General features: G+C 47.6%; 1 protein-coding gene across 1 annotated transcript; it reads right to left on the reverse strand.

The window, feature by feature from the left end:
* IVD (isovaleryl-CoA dehydrogenase) lies at nucleotides 1-13,991 on the reverse strand. Its single transcript, XM_066343807.1, has 12 exons — nucleotides 13,805-13,991; nucleotides 12,477-12,566; nucleotides 12,189-12,240; nucleotides 9,497-9,666; nucleotides 8,373-8,466; nucleotides 8,034-8,170; nucleotides 6,022-6,118; nucleotides 4,403-4,496; nucleotides 3,816-3,897; nucleotides 2,741-2,845; nucleotides 2,569-2,641; nucleotides 1-1,486 (listed from the first exon to the last, which is right to left on the reverse strand). The coding sequence occupies exons 1-12, from the start codon at nucleotides 13,952-13,954 to the stop codon at nucleotides 1,353-1,355; spliced, it is 1,278 nt and encodes a 425-aa protein (XP_066199904.1). The 5' UTR covers nucleotides 13,955-13,991; the 3' UTR covers nucleotides 1-1,352.
* Between the last annotated feature and the right edge of the window lie 3,786 nt (nucleotides 13,992-17,777).

Raw genomic sequence — 17,777 nt, forward strand, 5'->3', positions numbered from 1 at the left:
TATCCGGCCAGGGCTTAATTTTTATTGATTTTTAGAGACAGAGAGGAACGGAGACAGAATGGAGGGGGAAAAGAAGCATTCGTGTGTTGTTCCACTCAGTTGTGTCTTCTTTTGCTGCCTGCCATGTGACCCCTGGCAACCTTGTCATCTTGGGATGGCGCTTTAACAAACTGAGCTAACCAGCCAGGGCTATGTTGATCTTTTAAAATTTACATGGAGATGAATTCCAAAAATTGATGAGCTTCCTTCTAGCTCCAAAATGCTTACCATTTTGGGCTTCCAACTTCTTTTAAAAAGTCCCTGGGGATCTGGAAAAGGGAGGCTGAGACTGCCTCTTTCCTAAGGGCTGGTTTCACCTGTACCCTCCTTTCGCCAGTGAGCAGATTGGAGGGCATGAGCAGGACCTGGACCAGACACTCTCCAAGGACGAGTGGCTAGAGCCAGAAAGGAGGCAGTAGCAAGTCAACTGCTTCTCCCCAAAACATCAGTGTAGAAGCAGATGGGTCTGCTTCATAATATGTTTAATACAAAATGGCAGCTGCTGCTGTGCAGCTGTAACAGAATTAGCCATAGGGTGTCCAAAGAAATGTACACAGGCAGCCTTGGCTGGAGTTGAGCCAGCCAACGCAGGCCTGCTGCCCAGTCAGCTGTGGGCTGTCATGTGGCCAGGGAGGAATGGCGGCGGTGGCACAGATGCTGAAGGACTCAGAGGTGCTTCTGGAGGCCAGTGTCAAGTTAATAATCCTTTACTAGTGTGCTGACCTCTGCTGCACTAGTCTCTGGACGGCACATGTGTTCAGATGTCTATTCCCAGAGGACCACCCCAAAATGGTGGGCTTTCAGCCCTAAAGAATGAAGCCCCTGAAGTGATGTGGGGGCTGTGCAGAGCAGGTGTCTGCTCATAAGCTGCTGGGTGCTGATGCTCCTAGAAATCAGCAGAAACAAAGGCTAGGTTTGGGGTTTCCTTTCCTTGGAAGAGGCTACCAAGCTCAGATAAATAAGTAGAGGATTCCCTGCCAGAGGCTCTCCTAAGAAAAAGAGGTGGCTGCTTGTTCACCCCCACCTGCTCACCCTGGGAGTCAAACAGCCCCAGAAAAACCACTCGGCTTCTTGCCGAGCCCGTTTTAAGCCACTGAATGCTTTTCCTAGGCTGGCTGGCTGGCTGGTCTGGCTCTGAGGTCCACAGTGCATGGCAGCCATTGTAGAGAACTCAACGTTATACAGAGGCCAGAGGGCTGATGCGAGAAGGGTAGCCAAGCAGCAGGACCTGCCTCAGGCAGGGAGGACAGCTGCCACATCTCTATTTCCAAAGAAAGGCCTAGGTGCTGGAAAGAGGGGCGAAGGTCTTGGGGTTAGTGGAAGTCTGCATTGAAGGCTCTGCCGATGATCATCCGCCTCACCTCACTGGTCCCAGCCCCGATCTCGTACAGCTTGGCATCTCGGAGAAAGCGGCCCATGGGAAAGTCATTGATGTAGCCATTGCCTCCTGTAGCCATGGTTTGGGCAGAAAAGAAAGGACAACAGGAAAAGTGATGGGCGGGGGGCAAAGCAAGGGAAACAAAAGGCCAAGGATACAGAAACAGGCCAGAGAAAGATCAATTAAAGAGAACCAGCAAAACATGGTGAGAGTGCAGACTACAGGGGATACTTTACTTGGGAGGACAGTGGACAAGGGGCTGGAAGGCCACACAGAGTTTGGAGGATAGCAGGCAGGCAGAGGGGAGGGCCACTGGCAATCAGAGAGAAGGGGGACAAGGAGATACTGCATAGCACCTATTGGGTGCCAGGCCCACCAAAGTGAAGTAATCTACACAAGTCACAAAGCCGGTCAGTGGTAAAGCCAGGATTTAAATCTAAGCTGTCTTTGCCCTGGCCAGTAGCTCAGGGGATATAGCACTGGCCCAGCATATGGACGGACATCCCGGGTTCAATTCCCGGTCAGGGCACACAGGAGAAGTGACCATCTGCTTCTCTCCTCCTCATCCTTCCCCTTGTCTCCCTCTTCCTCTCCTGCAGCCAGTGGCTCAATTGAACAGTTCAAGTATGGCACTGGGTGCTGAGGATAGCTCAGCTGGTCCAAGGGCATAAGCCTCAGGTGCTAAAAATACAATAGCTCAGTACTCAAGCATCAGCCCCAGACGGGTTTGCTGGGTGGATCCTGGTTGGGACACATATGGGAATTTGTCTCGCTATCTCCCCTCCTCTCACTTAAAAATATAAACAATAATAATAATAAATAAACCTAGGCTATCTGGCTTGAGTCTGTACTCTTAACTACTCTGCAGCTTTGAAACAAGGCTGTCCAATCTCTGAGGCATCTCTTTCTCTCCACTTCCCAGTGTCCACAGGACTCGGTTGGGGGGAGGATGTGAGGGGGTAGTAGCCTCCAGCAGTTTCTCACTTGCTTTTCCATGTTCTCCTAGTAACTGGACAGGAGCCTAACAGCACCAGCTCAGCTGCAGCTAGCTAAGGCTCAGAGTGAGGGGTGAAGAGGAAACTACCTTCTGGAGGCAGCAACAGGCTCTGGGAGGAAGGGAGGCGCTGAGAGTGAGGTGTGGGGCCACTCACCGAAACACTGAATGCCATCTAAGGCCACCTGTGTCGCACATTCAGCTGCGTAAAGAATCACACCCGCGCAGTCCTGTGGAAGGAAGTTCCAGGTCAGCAGGACCCTGCCGGGGCCATGCAGAGAGCAAGTCCCAGCAACCTGCCCGCTGCCTCATTTTGGGCAGGCCCTTACCTTCGGGATGCAGTGGCCCTCGTCGCAGGCCTTGGCCACATTATAGATGTACTGCCGACATGCCATAAGGCGGGTATACATGTCAGCCATCTTCCCCTGCATCAGCTGTGCACAAAGGGAGGTCAAGTCAACAACGCTGGAGCCACATTCCTCTCATTCTCCCTAGTTGCCAAAAGCAGATCAGTAGTAGCAACCTGACGGCCAGAATGGGGACATCAGGGCACAGAGAGCATCCTAGAACTTGCCTAGGATGTCAGAGATGGTAGCAGGTCTGGGGTGAAGCCAGAGGGCTGCTGCTGCACCCTAAAACAGCCCTCCCTTGTTAACCACCCTTGTTAACGTCCTGCAGTGTCTTCAGACCAGAAAGTGTGACTAAAATGCCATGCCCTTTTTCCCATCCTCCCCAAACCTGCATGCCTCACCCTCCAACCTTACAATGCCTAGGTCATTCATCTCAAACAGGAAGTGAGGAGACGTGTGATGAGCCTCCTAACGCCTTTCCAAAGGCAGGTAGAAGGCTCAAAAAGCCTACTGTATTCCAAGTATTCACATTCATTTTGCTGGCGAAGGATAGCAAATATCCTGCCTATAGCATATGCCCTGTGTACTCGTTTGTTAAAGAAAACCTGAACCTACCCTGGCCAGGTAGCTCAGTTAGTTAGAGCATCATCCTGATATACCAAGTTTGTGGGTTTCATCACCTGGCAGGGCACATACAAGAATCAACCAATGAATGCACAAATAAATGGAGTAACAAATTAATGTTTCTCTCTCCATCTCTCTCCTTCTTCTCTCTCAAATCAATTAAAAAATAAATAAAAGGGCCCTGGAAGATTAGCTCAGTTGGTTGTAGTATCATCCCAAAACACCAAGGTTGTGGGTTTGATCCTAGGTCAGAGCACATATGGGAAACAACTCAAGGAGTGCACAACTAAATGGAACAACAAATGAATGCTTCTCTCTCTCCCTTCCTCTCTCTGTCTCTTTAAAATCAAGCAATACAAATAAAAATATAAAAAGGAAGAAAAGTTGAAGCCCAACAAAAGAGCACATTTCAACAATGCATTCTGCTCACCTGGAAGTGGCCGATCTTCTGGCCAAAGGCTTCCCTCATGTGCAGATAGGGAATGGTGTGGTCCAGGACTGCCTGCATGAGCCTGTGGGAAGGAGAAAGACACTGGGTAGTGCCTCCCTGTCCCCCTGCCGCCAGCTGGGATGGCAAACGCCAGTGTGGAAAGGCCCAGGGAAGGCAGCTCAGCAAGACAAGGAGCTGGAATTCTAGGGGGCAGAAAAGGAGAGGGAGGACACTTGTCATCTCCGCTCAGTCACTGCACTGACTGCCCAGGACTTGTGCCCCTTGCAAGACCAGCGACCAGACAGAGCAGCAGGCCCCTACACAGTGAGGCCTAGAGCCTGGGTGTCCTGTTTCACATCCTGGGTAACTAAGCTTTTCAGCCTTTTGTCTTTCAACTAATGATCTTCCCCTGCAGTGTGAAGAAGTTAACACGTGGGAGGAGGAGGTTCTTTTTATCTTCAGAAGAGAAGGTGCATCAACCAGCAGGTGGCTCCCCTTGGCCCACAAGTGGAAGGTGCAGCTGCTGTTTGCCCGGACACCGCTTGCCAAGGAGGCTGAAAGCCCAGCTCCCCGAGCCTCACACTCACCCGAGGGGCCCACCAGACAGCACGAGCCGCTCCAGGTCCAGCCCGCTCATCAGCACGGTGACGCCCTTACTTAGATGGCCCAAGATGTTGTCAGCTGCCAGGAAAAGTGTTGGTCAGAGGAAAGAGGGCTGTCCACAGACTCCTCACTTGTATAAGAGCTACTAGATTTGGTATACCGTGGCTCTTACACAAGGCACTAAGGCATGTCACTTGACCTTCAACTAGGGTAGTTCTGGGTGAGAGAAAGGGATAGTTACCACTTCCCATCAGAAGCAGAACTTGCTAGACAAATCCAGCACCCCCGCCCCCATCACCAATACAAACACCAGCTACAAGATCAGACGAAAGACCCAATCCTTAGGTTAGTGTTTTTTAAATATCAGACTGCCAGAAATTTCATGCTGGTCCATGAAAGAGTTAACTGCCCTGATGTTGTACAAAGATTATAGGCACAATGATCTTAGTCAAATTCGCTTTGCTCAGGGTGATTTCTGCCTTAGTGGTCCCTGAAATAATTCTATTTTCACTGGTCCCCAAGTGTAAAAAGGTTGAAAATCATTGCCTTAAGTTAATTGGGTCTAGAAGTCATCCAAACCCAGTTTATTTTTTTTGACAAAAAAATTTTTTTTTAATTTAGAAATTAAATTTAATGGGGTAACATTGATCAAGAAAAGTACATAGGTTTCAGGTGAACATTTCTATAGCATTTGAACTGTTGATTGTGTTGTGTGCCCATTACTCAAATCATTTTGTCACTGTGTATTTGTCCCCAAATCCAATTTTTACACGTATGCCCATAATTACTCTTTCCCTCAGGTTGAGCCTGCTCTGGTCCAATATCAGCTTGCCCCCTCCCCTCCAAGGTAGTCCATGGAAAAGTCATTGTCCAGGGGATGGGCCATTCAGTACTAGTGACAGAAAGTGCTCAGCCCCTCTTCACCCCAGAAGCCAGGACCCTGGACGACCGTCAAGCGTTTTCTTGCTTACAAAGAATCTGCACCGATCCCCCACTCCCCTGATGCTTCTTGTAACCAAAGCATCCTTTTCTTGGGTGCTGGATCATGGCGTTGAGGAGTGGTCTGTGGCTGAGACGCAGAGCAAACCTGGTCACTGATCAAATCTATGTCCTCTTCTCATTAGCACAAGAGGGGTGGGCTGGCTCTCCCACAATGTGTCACATTTTCAGTTATACTTCAGGGGAGAAAAGACTCAAACTTAATTGCTTTCCCTTCACTAAGTCTGGCTTCCATCAGTGTATTTGGATTTTTTGTTTGTTTGTTTAAGTGTTGTTAATGAATAACTCACACAGGCTGTAGAGAAAAATGTATAAAACAAGGACATCTGAAGGACATTAACGGGCAAGGGCAGATCTTATCTTTCTATTGGATTCCAACCTCGGATTCCAACCTCAGAAACAGTGTGCTATCCAGAGGAAGCACCACCTTTCACCGCAGCCACCGTCCCACACGTACGGCCCAGCGGGCAAGGACAGCAGTGGCAGCTCCACCATTAGCCACAGTGATTGATAAGCTAACAATAGGGAGCCTCTCTAACCCAGAGAGGGGCATTCTCAGCTTAGGAAGGGGTCAGGAGAGGGGCCCACCCTCTCTCAGACTCACCAGGAACCTTGCAGTCTTCAAAGATCAGCTCACAGGTGTTAGAGCCCCTCATCCCCAGCTTGTCCAGCTTCTTGGCAGTGCTGAAACCAGGCATGTTCTTTACAGAAACAAAAGGTGACCTTGATTACAGACCACATCCCAAGGGGGTCTAGTAAAGGGAACACCCCTTCAAAGTGCCCCCCGTCCCATCAAGTCCCAATGCTTGCCCGGCACACCAGCATTCTACTCCCAGGGCCCACCTGGATGCAACTGCTCCACTCCTGGCAGCTCCAGCCTAACAGCCCACCCGACCCTGCCTTCTCTGTTGCCAGCTTGTGTCCTCCCCATTTCGCATGGGGGCACTTCTTTCTCAAAAGCCCGATCCCTGGGGCCCTCCTGATTTTGTTTCTTTTCCTTAAGGAAATCACTTTCAAGACATCCTCACCAGCCCCTTCAATTCCTTTGGCCCTTTGTTTCTCTGCCATCTGCACCTAATTGAATCCCAGCTGGGATCAATTCAACTACCTGCATGCTTTGACCCGGACAAATCAGATGCAGCGTGCGCTGGCAAGTGCCCAGAGGTGCACACTGCTCCTCTCACCTCCTGGCTGACGAGTGGCGTTACACAACCGTGAGATTTCTGATCTTAGCCAGCCACTTTGGGCTACTCACTTCTTTTGTCCTCCAATCCTAGTCAGCTGCCTTCCTCCTCTCCCTAGGGAGTGTACCGCACACTTTTACAACACTATTTCTTTTTTTTTTTTCTCTGAAGTTGGAAACCCGGAGGCAGTCAGACAGACACCCGCATGCGCCCGACCGGGATCCACCCGGCATGCCCACCAGGGGGCGATGCTCTGCCCATCTGGGGAGTTGCTCTGTTGCAACCAGAGCCATTCTAGCTCCTGAGGCAGAAGCCATGGAGCCATCCTCAGAGCCCGGGCCAACTTTGCTCCAAAGGAGCCTCAGCTGCGGGAGGGGAAGAGAGAGACAGAGAGGAAGGAGAGGGGGAGGGGTGGAGAAGCAGATGGGAGCTTCTCCTCTGTGCCCTGGCCGGGAATTGAACCCAGGACTCCTGCACGCCAGGCCAACGCTCTACTACTGAGCCAACCGGTCAGGGCTTACAGCACTATTTCACGGAACTATCCACTAACCTCCTCAGCCCCAGGGTGTCCAGCCCTCACAGGTGCCCTGGCCTCTACCTCAAGGTCACTAGGCCCATGCTCCTCCCCCATCACCTGGAACCAGCCTCACCTCTTCTCCCCCAGCTCTCCATTGTTTTGCTTACCTGCTCAGACACATCTCAAGTTCTCCCTCTCGTATTTTCCTCTTTACCAAAAATTTTGCTCAATTCTCTCTTATTCTTTTTTTAATTTTTTTTTAAATTTTTTATTTATTCATTTTAGAGAGGAGAGGGAGAGACAGAGAGAGAGAGGAGAGACAGAGAGATGAGGGGAGGAGCTGGAAGCATCAACTCCCATATGTGCCTTGACCAGGCAAGCCCAGGGTTTCGAACCGGCAACCTCAGCATTTCCAAGTGGACGCTTTATCCACTGTGCCACCACAGGTCAGGCAATTCTCTCTTATTCTTAAAACCAAACTCAAATTCCCAACTTTCACTCTAACTCCTGCTGTCTCCCTTTTGCTTTTATTGTCAAGATAAGAAAGATGCAGCCTTCATTTGGTCTCCACTCTCCTCCCCACCCTGCCTCAGTCTTCCACAGCTGCTCTCAGAAGCCTCTGATGACACCTTCTAGTCAAATCCAGTTGTCCCCTTTCAGTCCCCATCTTCTAGGCCCTTCGTGTGGCTTGGCTCAGTGGCTGTCTTCACTGATCTCGACTTGACCCATCCATTCTCCCTGGACTCCACTTTTTGGCCACCCTCCTTTCAGTCGGCTCTGTTGCCTCTCCCCCACCCCAAGGAGCCCTGGCAGAGCACACAGGATTGATCATGTTTGCGATCAGCTGAAGGGATCTATCTCTGGTACCGCTGTCATGAGACAAAGGCCTCCCACTGTGCAGCTCCCTCCATTCACCTTCTCCACAATGAAGGCTGTGATGCCCCGAGAAGGTGGCACAGCTGCCAGATCTGTCTTGGCATAGATAATAAGGACGTCAGCATCAGGGCCGTTGGTGATCCAGAACTTGTTGCCATTCAGGACGTAGTGATCTCCTAAGGACAAAAACTTGGCTATTTAACACCAGCCATGTTGGCCTGTCTCAGCCAGTCGGTCCACAGACCTGCTAAGCAGGCAGCTGCCCAGCTGGAAACAGTTCTAAAAACCTAGCAGAGGCTACCCTCCATGACTGCTCCCCCACCCTGAGACGGTCTCTCCCTCTGTCCGTTTCAGCTCCCAAGTCAAGAGTGACCTTACCTTTCTTTTCTGCTTTTAGTTTCATGGAGACAACATCAGAGCCAGCATTGGGCTCACTCATGGCCAGGGCTCCAATGTACTCACCACTGATTAGCTGCAAGGAAAACCCCAAAGAGCCTGGTATGACTTCAGAAGTACCTATGGAAGCTCAGATACTTCTTGTCTGTTCACATGACAACCCTTCAAACTCCTAAGACCAGGTATTGGTAAACTCTTATGAGAGAGAAGCCCAGTATCTACAGGGCTGAAATATCTCTTTATTTTTCCTATTGCCTTTGCATGGGAAGTAAGTCCTAGTCTTCCTTTACTAAAGTGCTCTCTGCAAATATTATCCAGTGATGAACTCAGGAGGTCTGGTCTTTATTTTCTCAGCGAGACAGAAACAGAGAAAGAGACAGGAAGGGAGAGAGATGAGAAACATCAACTTGTAGGCATGTCACTTTAGTTTTTCATTGATTGCTTTTCATCCATGCCTTGACTGTGGGGCTCCAACCAAGCCAGTGAGCCGTTGCTCAAGCCAGAGACCTCTGGGCTCAAGCCAGTGACCATAGGGTCATGTCTATGATCCCACGCTCAAGCCGGCAATATTGCGCTCAAGATGGTGAGCCCGAGCTCAAGCTGGATGAGCCCACACTCAAGCCGGCGACCTCAGGGTTTTGAACCTGGGTCCTCAACATCCCAGGTTGATGCTTTATCCACTGCACCACTGCCTGGTCAGGTTGGCTTTAATTTTTTTTAATTTTATTTATTCATTTTTTTTTTTTAGAAAGGAGAGAGAGACAGAGAGGAGAGAGAGACAGAGAGAGGGAGAAGGGGGGAGGAGCTGGAAGCATCAACTCCCATATGTGCCTTGACTAGGCAAGCCCAGGGTTTCGAACTGGCGACCTCAGCATTTCCAGGTCGACGCTATATCCACTGCGCCACCACAGGTCAGGCAGGTTGGCTTTAATTTTTGGACTAAAATATTTAAAAGAAATCCCTGACTCCTTCCTAACCATATCTGGTTCAGGGCAGCATGCTACAGAAAGCAAGTCTGACTGGCCTTCACCAACAGGGGAGGGTGTTTTGTGGTTGGTGGTTGTACTGTGAGATCAGCATGTGTTTCTCCATTCCCATTTCCTCACCTTGGGCAGATACTTCTCCTTCTGGGCCTCATTTCCATTGCGCACAATCTGATTGATGCAGAGGTTGGAGTGGGCGCCATAACTGAGTCCCACTGCTCCAGAAGCTCGGGACATCTCCTCCATCACCAGCACATGTTCCAGGTAGCCCAGGCCAGAGCCACCATACTGGACTGGGAGTGGAGGTTATACAGGGGAGCAGAAAAGGCAGCTCAGATTAGACTAGGATATTGACAGAAAATTAACATTTATTCACAGAAGAGAAGTATCCTTATAGCACCTATTCCAAGTTCCCTCCAACAAAATCAACAAGCTGAATCCATGGACTCTGTTTACAAACACACAGAGCTGGTATAGCCTGCTGCCTCTGTCACTGAGGTATGGTTCAGAAAAGTCATTGCAACTCCGCCTTATCTCAGATAGATCTCTTAATGAAGACAACAGAACCTGAGTACGCACTATTCGGGAAGCTACAGAAGCACAGAGGCAAATGAATAAAGAAAAAAAGAAGACCTGAAGTTTAACCAAGAAACACAAAGAGGGAAGATCAAAGCACTAAGAACAGATACAGAGTCAAGGATGTGAGTGTAAAAAGCCTGAGGAAGGTGAGATTTTCATACTCTAGGTTTGGATCTAAAGAAACAGGACTATCAAATCAACACATTGTATACCTTAACTTATACAATGTTACATGTCAATTATATCTCAGTGAAAGAAGTTAGAAAAAAGGAAAAAGCAAGATTAGTAATAGGGAACAGGAGCGCCATGGTCTGGGAGAAAATCCAGTGGGCAGTGCAGCAGAGGACAGAAGAGATGCTGGCAGGGAATTTCAGAACTCCTCATAATAAACGTGCCTTTTCCTCGGCATAGATATAAAATCAAAGTGGCTGGGTGATCTGGTACCAAGCCCCCACCTCACTATTTGGGTCAAACCTGATGAGATCCTCTGTACATGTTTACTCTGACCAAGAAGTCAGGCTCATCCAGGGATCTAGGGAAAAGGTTGGTTCAACCCCGCAGTTCCAGGAAGGAAAGCCCACAGGTAGGTGACACTGGAAACAGCCACCGGGACAACCATGCAGAAACTAGAACTCATATCTGACTTTCGTTTCAAGGTTCTGATTTCTAACTTTCTTCCATTAAATGTCATCTGCAGCCCTGGACGATTGGCTCAGTGGACAGAGCATCAGCCTGGTTGTATAGATGTCCAGGGTTTGATTCCTGGTCAGGGCACACATGAGAAGTGACCATCTGCTTCTCTTCCCCTCCCTCTCCCTTTTCACTATCTTTCCTCCTCTCACAGCCAGTAGCTCAATTAGTTTGAGCGTTGGCCCCAGGTGCTGAGGATAGCTTGGTTGATTTGAACATTGGTCCCAGACCAGGGTTGCCAGGTGTATCTCGGTTGGGGTGAATGTGGGAGTCTGTCTCACTATCTCCCCTCCTCTTACTTAAAAAAATATACACCATCTGAGTCAGAAGCACAGTCTCTATGTGGTTCATAAACCCCCAAGGTACAGTGAAGAGTCTTATTTGGGAGTTCCCAGTGGCCTTTTCCCTATCATTTTCCACTAAAGTGGTCTAAGTTAATTTTTAAATGTCATTTTATCATTACTCATGATGTAACTTTCTATAATTGGCTCAAATTCAAGACTGTCTCCAAGTGGTGAGGGGAAAACGTAAGGAGAAGTACACTGTGTTCCACCTCTATGCCAATGCATACAAACTGAGGCAGGGTGTACCATCAGGCTTTAGCTGGTGAGGCCACAGGCTCATCGATTTACTGGGCACTGCAAGCCAGGCTGGCACACCCTTCAGAGGCCAACATCCAAATCAGAGTCCACCAGCAACCTGCCCTTTATCCCTGGAAACAAGCAGTAAGACCTACTGGGGACACAGGGCAGGCTGAGGGACAGAGTATTGAAAATATTATTTGGTCACCTCATATGGAGGCTCAGACAGGCATTGCTCTCCTCCACACCGCCACCTGTTCCCAAATGAGCCCCAGGGCCAAGCTGTGTGCCTAGATGCTGTTGGTAGAGCAGAGTTTGGCAACTGGACTGAGGTACTAAGTCAGCTGTCAAAATCACTTGGGGGAGCTTATTAAGTATGTAGACGTCAAGATTCTAAGTGACCCTGATCTAAGTGAACCACACTGGCCTAATCTCTTTGATGTCTCAATGTTACTCCATAAAGAAATAGAAAGGCTTCAATAAAATAAACATTTTTTAAAAAGCAGCTCAGTTGGTTATAGCATCAACCTAAAGTACAGAGGTTGTCAGTTTGATCCTAGATCAGCACATATAGGAACAGATCGACGATTCTGTCTTTCTCTTCCTTCCTTTTTTTCTCTCTCTCAAATCAATAAAATAAACATTAAAAAAAGAAAGAAAGAAAAAAAAAAGGGCTGAGCCCTGGCTGGGTGGCTCAGTTGGTAAGCGCATCATCCCCACCTGCCAAGGCTGCAGATCTGATCCCCAGTCAGGGCACATACAAGAATCAACCAACAAATGCATCGATGTTTCTATCTCTCCCTCCTCTCTCTAAAAATTAATTTTAAAAAAATATAAGAACCAAAAGGGGAGGAAGTTCTAGGTTTCTTTGAGCACAATCTTTCCATTCCTTTCCTGCTTCTTTTGGGACTAGTGTTAAAGGTGATATAAGAAAAGTTCTCTTTAAGGAATGAAACTATACTCACCAGGGGCTGTGATGCCTAGGACTCCCAGTTTCCCCAGCTGCTTCCAAAACTCCTGCCAACAGAATGGATTGAGTGCAGTCAGTTGTAAGGCAGCCAGTCACAGGTGCCCAGACACCTGAAACAACAAGACCCAAACGCTTCCCAGAAAGAGGCTGCATTCTTAAGGAGGTTTCATTTACCAGAAGATTGTATGAACTCTTCTAGGCTGCCATGTAACTCCAAGTCCTGCTCAGCTCCCAGACTGCCCCCTGTCCACCCCACCCCCCAGTGTGGGGCCTCAACACTCACTCGAAGGTTCCTGAATTCATTGCTGCGATCAATCTCCTGGGCCTGGGGGGCTAGGTGCTCCTGAAGGAACTTAGCCATGGTGTGACGAAGCTGGAGGGAGAGAGGTGGACAGATGGCTCTCAAACAGTACATTGTTACCACTTAAGACACCATCTCCACTACAGAGGGCACATTCAGAGAAACAGGCCGGAAGATACCTTACCAAACAGCATCAGACTGAAACACAGAGGCTCATGGTTTATGCTTCCTTACAGATAATCTCACCCCTTCTTTCTTGAGGTCCTCAGTCTAGCAAGCTTGAAGATTACTATTTTTAAAAATTTTTATTTATTGATTTTAGAGACAGGAGAAAGACAGGAGAGAGATAAGGAGCAGGAAGCATTAACTCATAGTAGTTGCTTCTCTCTTACGTGCCTTGACCCAGCAAGCCCAGGTTTTGAACTGGCAACCTCAGCATTCCAGGCTGATAACTTTATCTGCTGCGCCACCACAGGTCAGCCTGAAAATCATTTTTAAAATGCCACCCCCCTACATAAACTCATTCCGTGGCTTTCCTTTGTACTTAGAAGACCAAGGGCCTGTATGAGCTGACCCTGTTTCTTCCAGCCTTCCCCACCATACCCAGCCCCCTTCAGTTCTAGATGCTGGTCAGGCTCTTTTCTGCCCTTCGTCTAAAAGGCATTACAAACAGACATTACAAACTTTTCTTGGAGGGAAGGAAAGTTTGAGAACCAGACTTGGTTTCTAGTTCTCCGGCGTTATTTAAATCTCTGCTGACTGTAAACCCAAATGGGACAGCGCTGGAGTTCCCCCAGGCACTGGCACAGGCCCCTGTTGCCACAGGATAATCACGTTCAGTGGAACTGTGTCCAAGTGCACAGTCTCCTTCCTGGAAGGGCTCTGGTACAGCTCCATTTGTAATAACAACTCTCAAGTAGTATTTTGTTCAACTTTTTGCTCTGACTCGGTGGTGTCAGATTACACTGCATTTCAAAATCTCGGATTTGTATGTTTGAAAAAGATTTCTTGGGGACAGTGACTAACCTGTTTGAGAACTGTAGCCTTAGTGTTCAGGTATAAATGGACTTCAGACAGATGGGGGTCTTTTTGCTACATACGGGTGGCCCCTGCCAATCCTCCACCAAAACACAACCAGTCTCCCAGAAAGAAGCTTTCCTATCTGACTCCTCATCTAACTCCCGCAGCCGGGCACACGCCTAGGCTGGGTGGCCGCTGGGCAGAAGACCGCCAAGGTGACCACGAAGGAGGCAGGCATGGCCAGGCCGGGAAGCCTTGGGGCCGGGAAAGAGGTCTGTCAGGCTCCCTACCTGCTTCTGCTCCTCGCTTAGCCCGTTGATCACATCGTCCACGGGCAGCAGCGAGTGGGCCCGCTGGGAAACGAGGGCGGGAGGTGACAGCGGCGTCAGCAGCCTCCAGCTCGTCGCGCGCCGCGCCAGTAGCCAGGCAGCAGTCGCCATCTCTGCCGTGCCTATGTCCGAACCGGAGCCGGAGACGAGCTGAGCCCGCCCTATATGCTCCACCAATCCCGGGCTTCGCTGCCCCCACCAATCCGCGACGGGTGGGTCTCCAGCAGCCTATCACTCTGCACTGTCCCCGCTCCCGCCAGCCGACTCCCTGTGGGCAGGGTGTGAGTGCCAGGCACGGGACCTGCTGGCGTCAGTGTTAGTGCGGGTCTGCTTTAAGTAGAAATAGCAAGGGAAATATCTTCCTTCCCTGGGAGGAGGCTATAGTATCTCCCCTGCGCTGAAATAGCAGTCCCTAACTTCAGAAGTCTATCTCTGTAGGAAGTCAAGTATTAAAACAGCAAAGAGAAAACTCCCCGAGTCTCGTGTTTGGGGAATTGTTAAAGCAAATCTGAGATAGCTCAGATCGGAAAAGTAGGATTCCTCTAGTGTGCACTAAAAAAGTAAGGACAAGGCCATATTCAGGCAGGTAAGTGGTTAGAGCATTGTCCGGTAGGGATAAACTAAGGTCGTGATTCAATCCCAGGTCAGGGGACATACAGGAGTCAACCAATAAATGCATAAATAAGTAGAACAATAAATCTGATGTCTCTTTCTCTCTCTCTTCCTTGCTCCCTTCCTAGCTCTCTAAAATTAATCAATAAAATTAAATAAAAAATTTTAATAGAAAGGTCTCTTATCTCTCTAAAATCAAAAAATAAAATCTTTTAAAAAAGGAAAGCAAGGGCTTCCAAATCAAATAAACAGAATGAGATAACTTTTTAAATATGAATAAGGGTGAAACAAAGAGAAATGTGAGTCACAGGACTGTTTTCATCTGAGTGGAAACGTTTAGTTTAAAAAAGAAATTGGGCCTGACCTGTGGTGGCGCAGTGGATAAAGCGTCAACCTGGAATGCTGAGGTCGCCGGTTCAAAACCCTGGGCTTGCCTGGCCAAGGCACATATGGGAGTTGATGCTTCCTGCTCCTCCCTTCTCTCTCTCTGATTCTCTCTCTCTCATCTGTCTAAAATGAATAAATAAAGTCTTTTTAAAAAAGAAGAAATTGGGATATGGTATCTTGGCCTTTTGGCTAAGATCAAGTGTAAAAAATAACAGATAAATAAAATGGACATTGATGGAGTTAAAACAAAGGTTTTAGTACAGGATTACCAAAGGCTGAATGGGCCAAATTGACCCCCTGGAGGTACCCCAACATTAAAGACTCCAAACAAGTCGTTTTTATTTATCCATCTTTGGAGAAGACTAGAAGGAAGTGATTACAATGAGAAACCTGAACAGCAATCAGTTGGGGCAACAGTCTGGTTAAATCAAAATTAAAATTTGATAACAGCGCTAGGGTCCCTTGGCTTGACTCCTTGATGGAGACCCAAAGTGTTTTTACTCAAGAATGGGTAAAATGCCCTGATAGTGGTGACACAGTGAATAGAGTGAGTAACAGGCTCAAACCTGGGTTGTCAGTTCAATCCCTGGTCAATGCACATATAAGAATCAATCAATGCACAACTAAGGGCAACAATTCGGTGATGTAAAAGCAGGATTCCTAGATATGGGAATTCATGAACGATGGTATAAAACCCCATTGGCTAGGGCTACAAAAATTAGAGTAAGAGAATATAGAAAGGTAAAGATTGAAAAGATTATGAAAATTGGAATGTTTAAACAGGCTTTATGTTAAAAAAAAAAGTTATGTCAACTTTAATTGATTGCATCTCTTTTACCTGATTGTATTGTGGAAAATAGCTATGTGTCTTACTGGGGAACCAAGTTAAAAACAAGCCACTCCAAGATGTGCTTCTAGGTGCAAGATGTAGTATGGAGATTGTTTTGAGTTGGGGCAATTTTAACTTCAGGTAGAGAAACTTCTACTCTTCACTTTATGTACCTAGAAGAGCTTGAATTAGGAGCCTTGCCCTCTTTTGACCTATCTATAGGGCAGGAAAAACTTTTACTGTATTTTTTAAGCATCTGTTCTTTTTTTTTTTTTTTTTTTACAGAGACAGAGAGAGAGTCAGAGAGAGGGATAAACAGGGACAGACAGACAGGAACGGAGAGATGAGAAGCATCAATCATTAGTTTTTCGTTGCGTGTTGCGACTTCTTAGTTGTTCATTGATTGCTTTCTCATATGTGCCTTGACCGTGGGCCTTCAGCAGACTGAGTAACCCCTTGCTGGAGCTAGTGACCCTGGGTCCAAGCTGGTGAGCTTTTTGCTCAAGCCAGATGAGTCTGCGCTCAAGCTGAGCTGGCAACCTCGGGGTCTTGAACCTGGATCCTTCCACATCCCAGTCCAATGCTCTATCCACTGCGCCACCGCCTGGTCAGGCAGCATCTGTTCTTATTATCCTGCAATGAACCTCTGAAACCCCCAAGGCACTTTACTCCAGCCCTAGCTCAGAATGTCTTATATACCCATGTTCCCTTTATCTCTGAACCTCTCTGCATGTAGGGTCTTCTAACTCTCCCATGTATGTGGGTTCCCACATATATGTATGTCTTTTTTTTTTTTTTTTTTTTTGGTATTTTTCTGAAGTGAGAAGCGGGCAGGCAGAGACAGACTCCCGCATGTGCCCAACCAGGATCCACCTGGCAAGCCCACCAGGGGGCGATGCTCTGCCCATCTGGGGTGTTGCTCCGATGCAACCAGAGCCATTTGAGCGCCTGTGGTGGAGGCCATGGAGCCGTCCTCAGTGCCTGGGCCAACTTTGCTCCAATGGAGCCTTGGCTGCGGGAGGGGAAGAGAGAGATAGAAAGGAGAGGGGGAAGGGCAGAGAAGCAGATGGGCGCTTTTCCTGTGTGCCCTGACCGGGAATCAAACCCAGGACTTCCACATACCAGGCCGATGCTCTACCACTGAGCCAACCAGCCAGGGCCCATATATATATGTATGTCTTAAATTTGGTTATTTTCTCTTTCTAATCTGTCTCAAATCTATTTGATTATTAAAACAGCCAAAAAAAACTTGAGAGTAGAGAAAAGGTTTTCCTCCCCACAAAGGCTGTCAGTTAGTTCTTTCTTTAGGCTCTCAGAGGGAAAAAATCTAGAAGGTACCCTCTTGGGTCCATGGGCTTGTTTAATACTACCAGAAATACTCAGTTTATTCCAGCTGAAACCTGACAAGATATTTGAAAGGATTTAATAACTTTCTGATCAGAAATTTGGCCAAATTGGAAAGTAATGTCAGAGCCTGATAAAAAAAAAATGTGCCTAGAGGAACAGAAACATTCCCATAGTAGGGGGGTGAGTTGCCTGGTCTATTGCCACCGTTTAAGCCGCAACCCAATACTTGAGGTATTGGCTCCAGAAACCAATGAAAGCCCACCAATTCTTTTTGTCAAAACCTTACCAAAACCACCCTACTTATCTCAAAAGGATTATAAACATTGGTTTTATGAAGCCCAAGTCTCTCTCGGAGGAGCTTGCATTTCTTTCCCTGCACCTTTGCGATACAGATATTTGGTCTTCTCTAGGAACTCTTATCTGGGTCATCATTTAAAATGCAAATTTTAGTAAGGTAATTCTTAAAAAAAGAAAAAGACAAAAACTTAGCCATTTTAACAGATCAATTTAATTGTGCCAGCTTTCTTTTCCAAATCAGTGAGTTTTGCATTATGGTGTCTGTCTTATGACTAAAAGATCTGTGTGTGTGTCTGAATGTTCATGTGTGTTGTATGGTATTTTCTATCTCAGAATGACATTATTAATTAACTTTAAAAGCTCTATTTTAAATAGGCTTAAACAAAGACACTTATATGAGAACCCTCAAATTTATAACAGAAACTAACACAGAATCATGTGGCCTGGGAAGATACTTGATAC

The sequence above is a fragment of the Saccopteryx leptura genome, chromosome 6 (assembly GCF_036850995.1).
Source record: "Saccopteryx leptura isolate mSacLep1 chromosome 6, mSacLep1_pri_phased_curated, whole genome shotgun sequence".
NCBI classification, from domain to species: Eukaryota; Metazoa; Chordata; class Mammalia; order Chiroptera; family Emballonuridae; genus Saccopteryx; species Saccopteryx leptura.

Excerpts from the sequence above, each read along its gene's own strand:
- IVD (XM_066343807.1), bottom strand. The coding sequence starts at position 13,954 with ATGGCGACTGCTGCCTGGCTACTGGCGCGGCGCGCGACGAGCTGGAGG. Across the intron at positions 8,467-9,496 it reads AGGAGAAGTATCTGCCCAAG|CTAATCAGTGGTGAGTACAT; the intron begins GTGAGGAAATGG and ends TTTTCCTTGCAG. Across the intron at positions 8,171-8,372 it reads ACTAAAAGCAGAAAAGAAAG|GAGATCACTACGTCCTGAAT; the intron begins GTAAGGTCACTC and ends TTTTGTCCTTAG.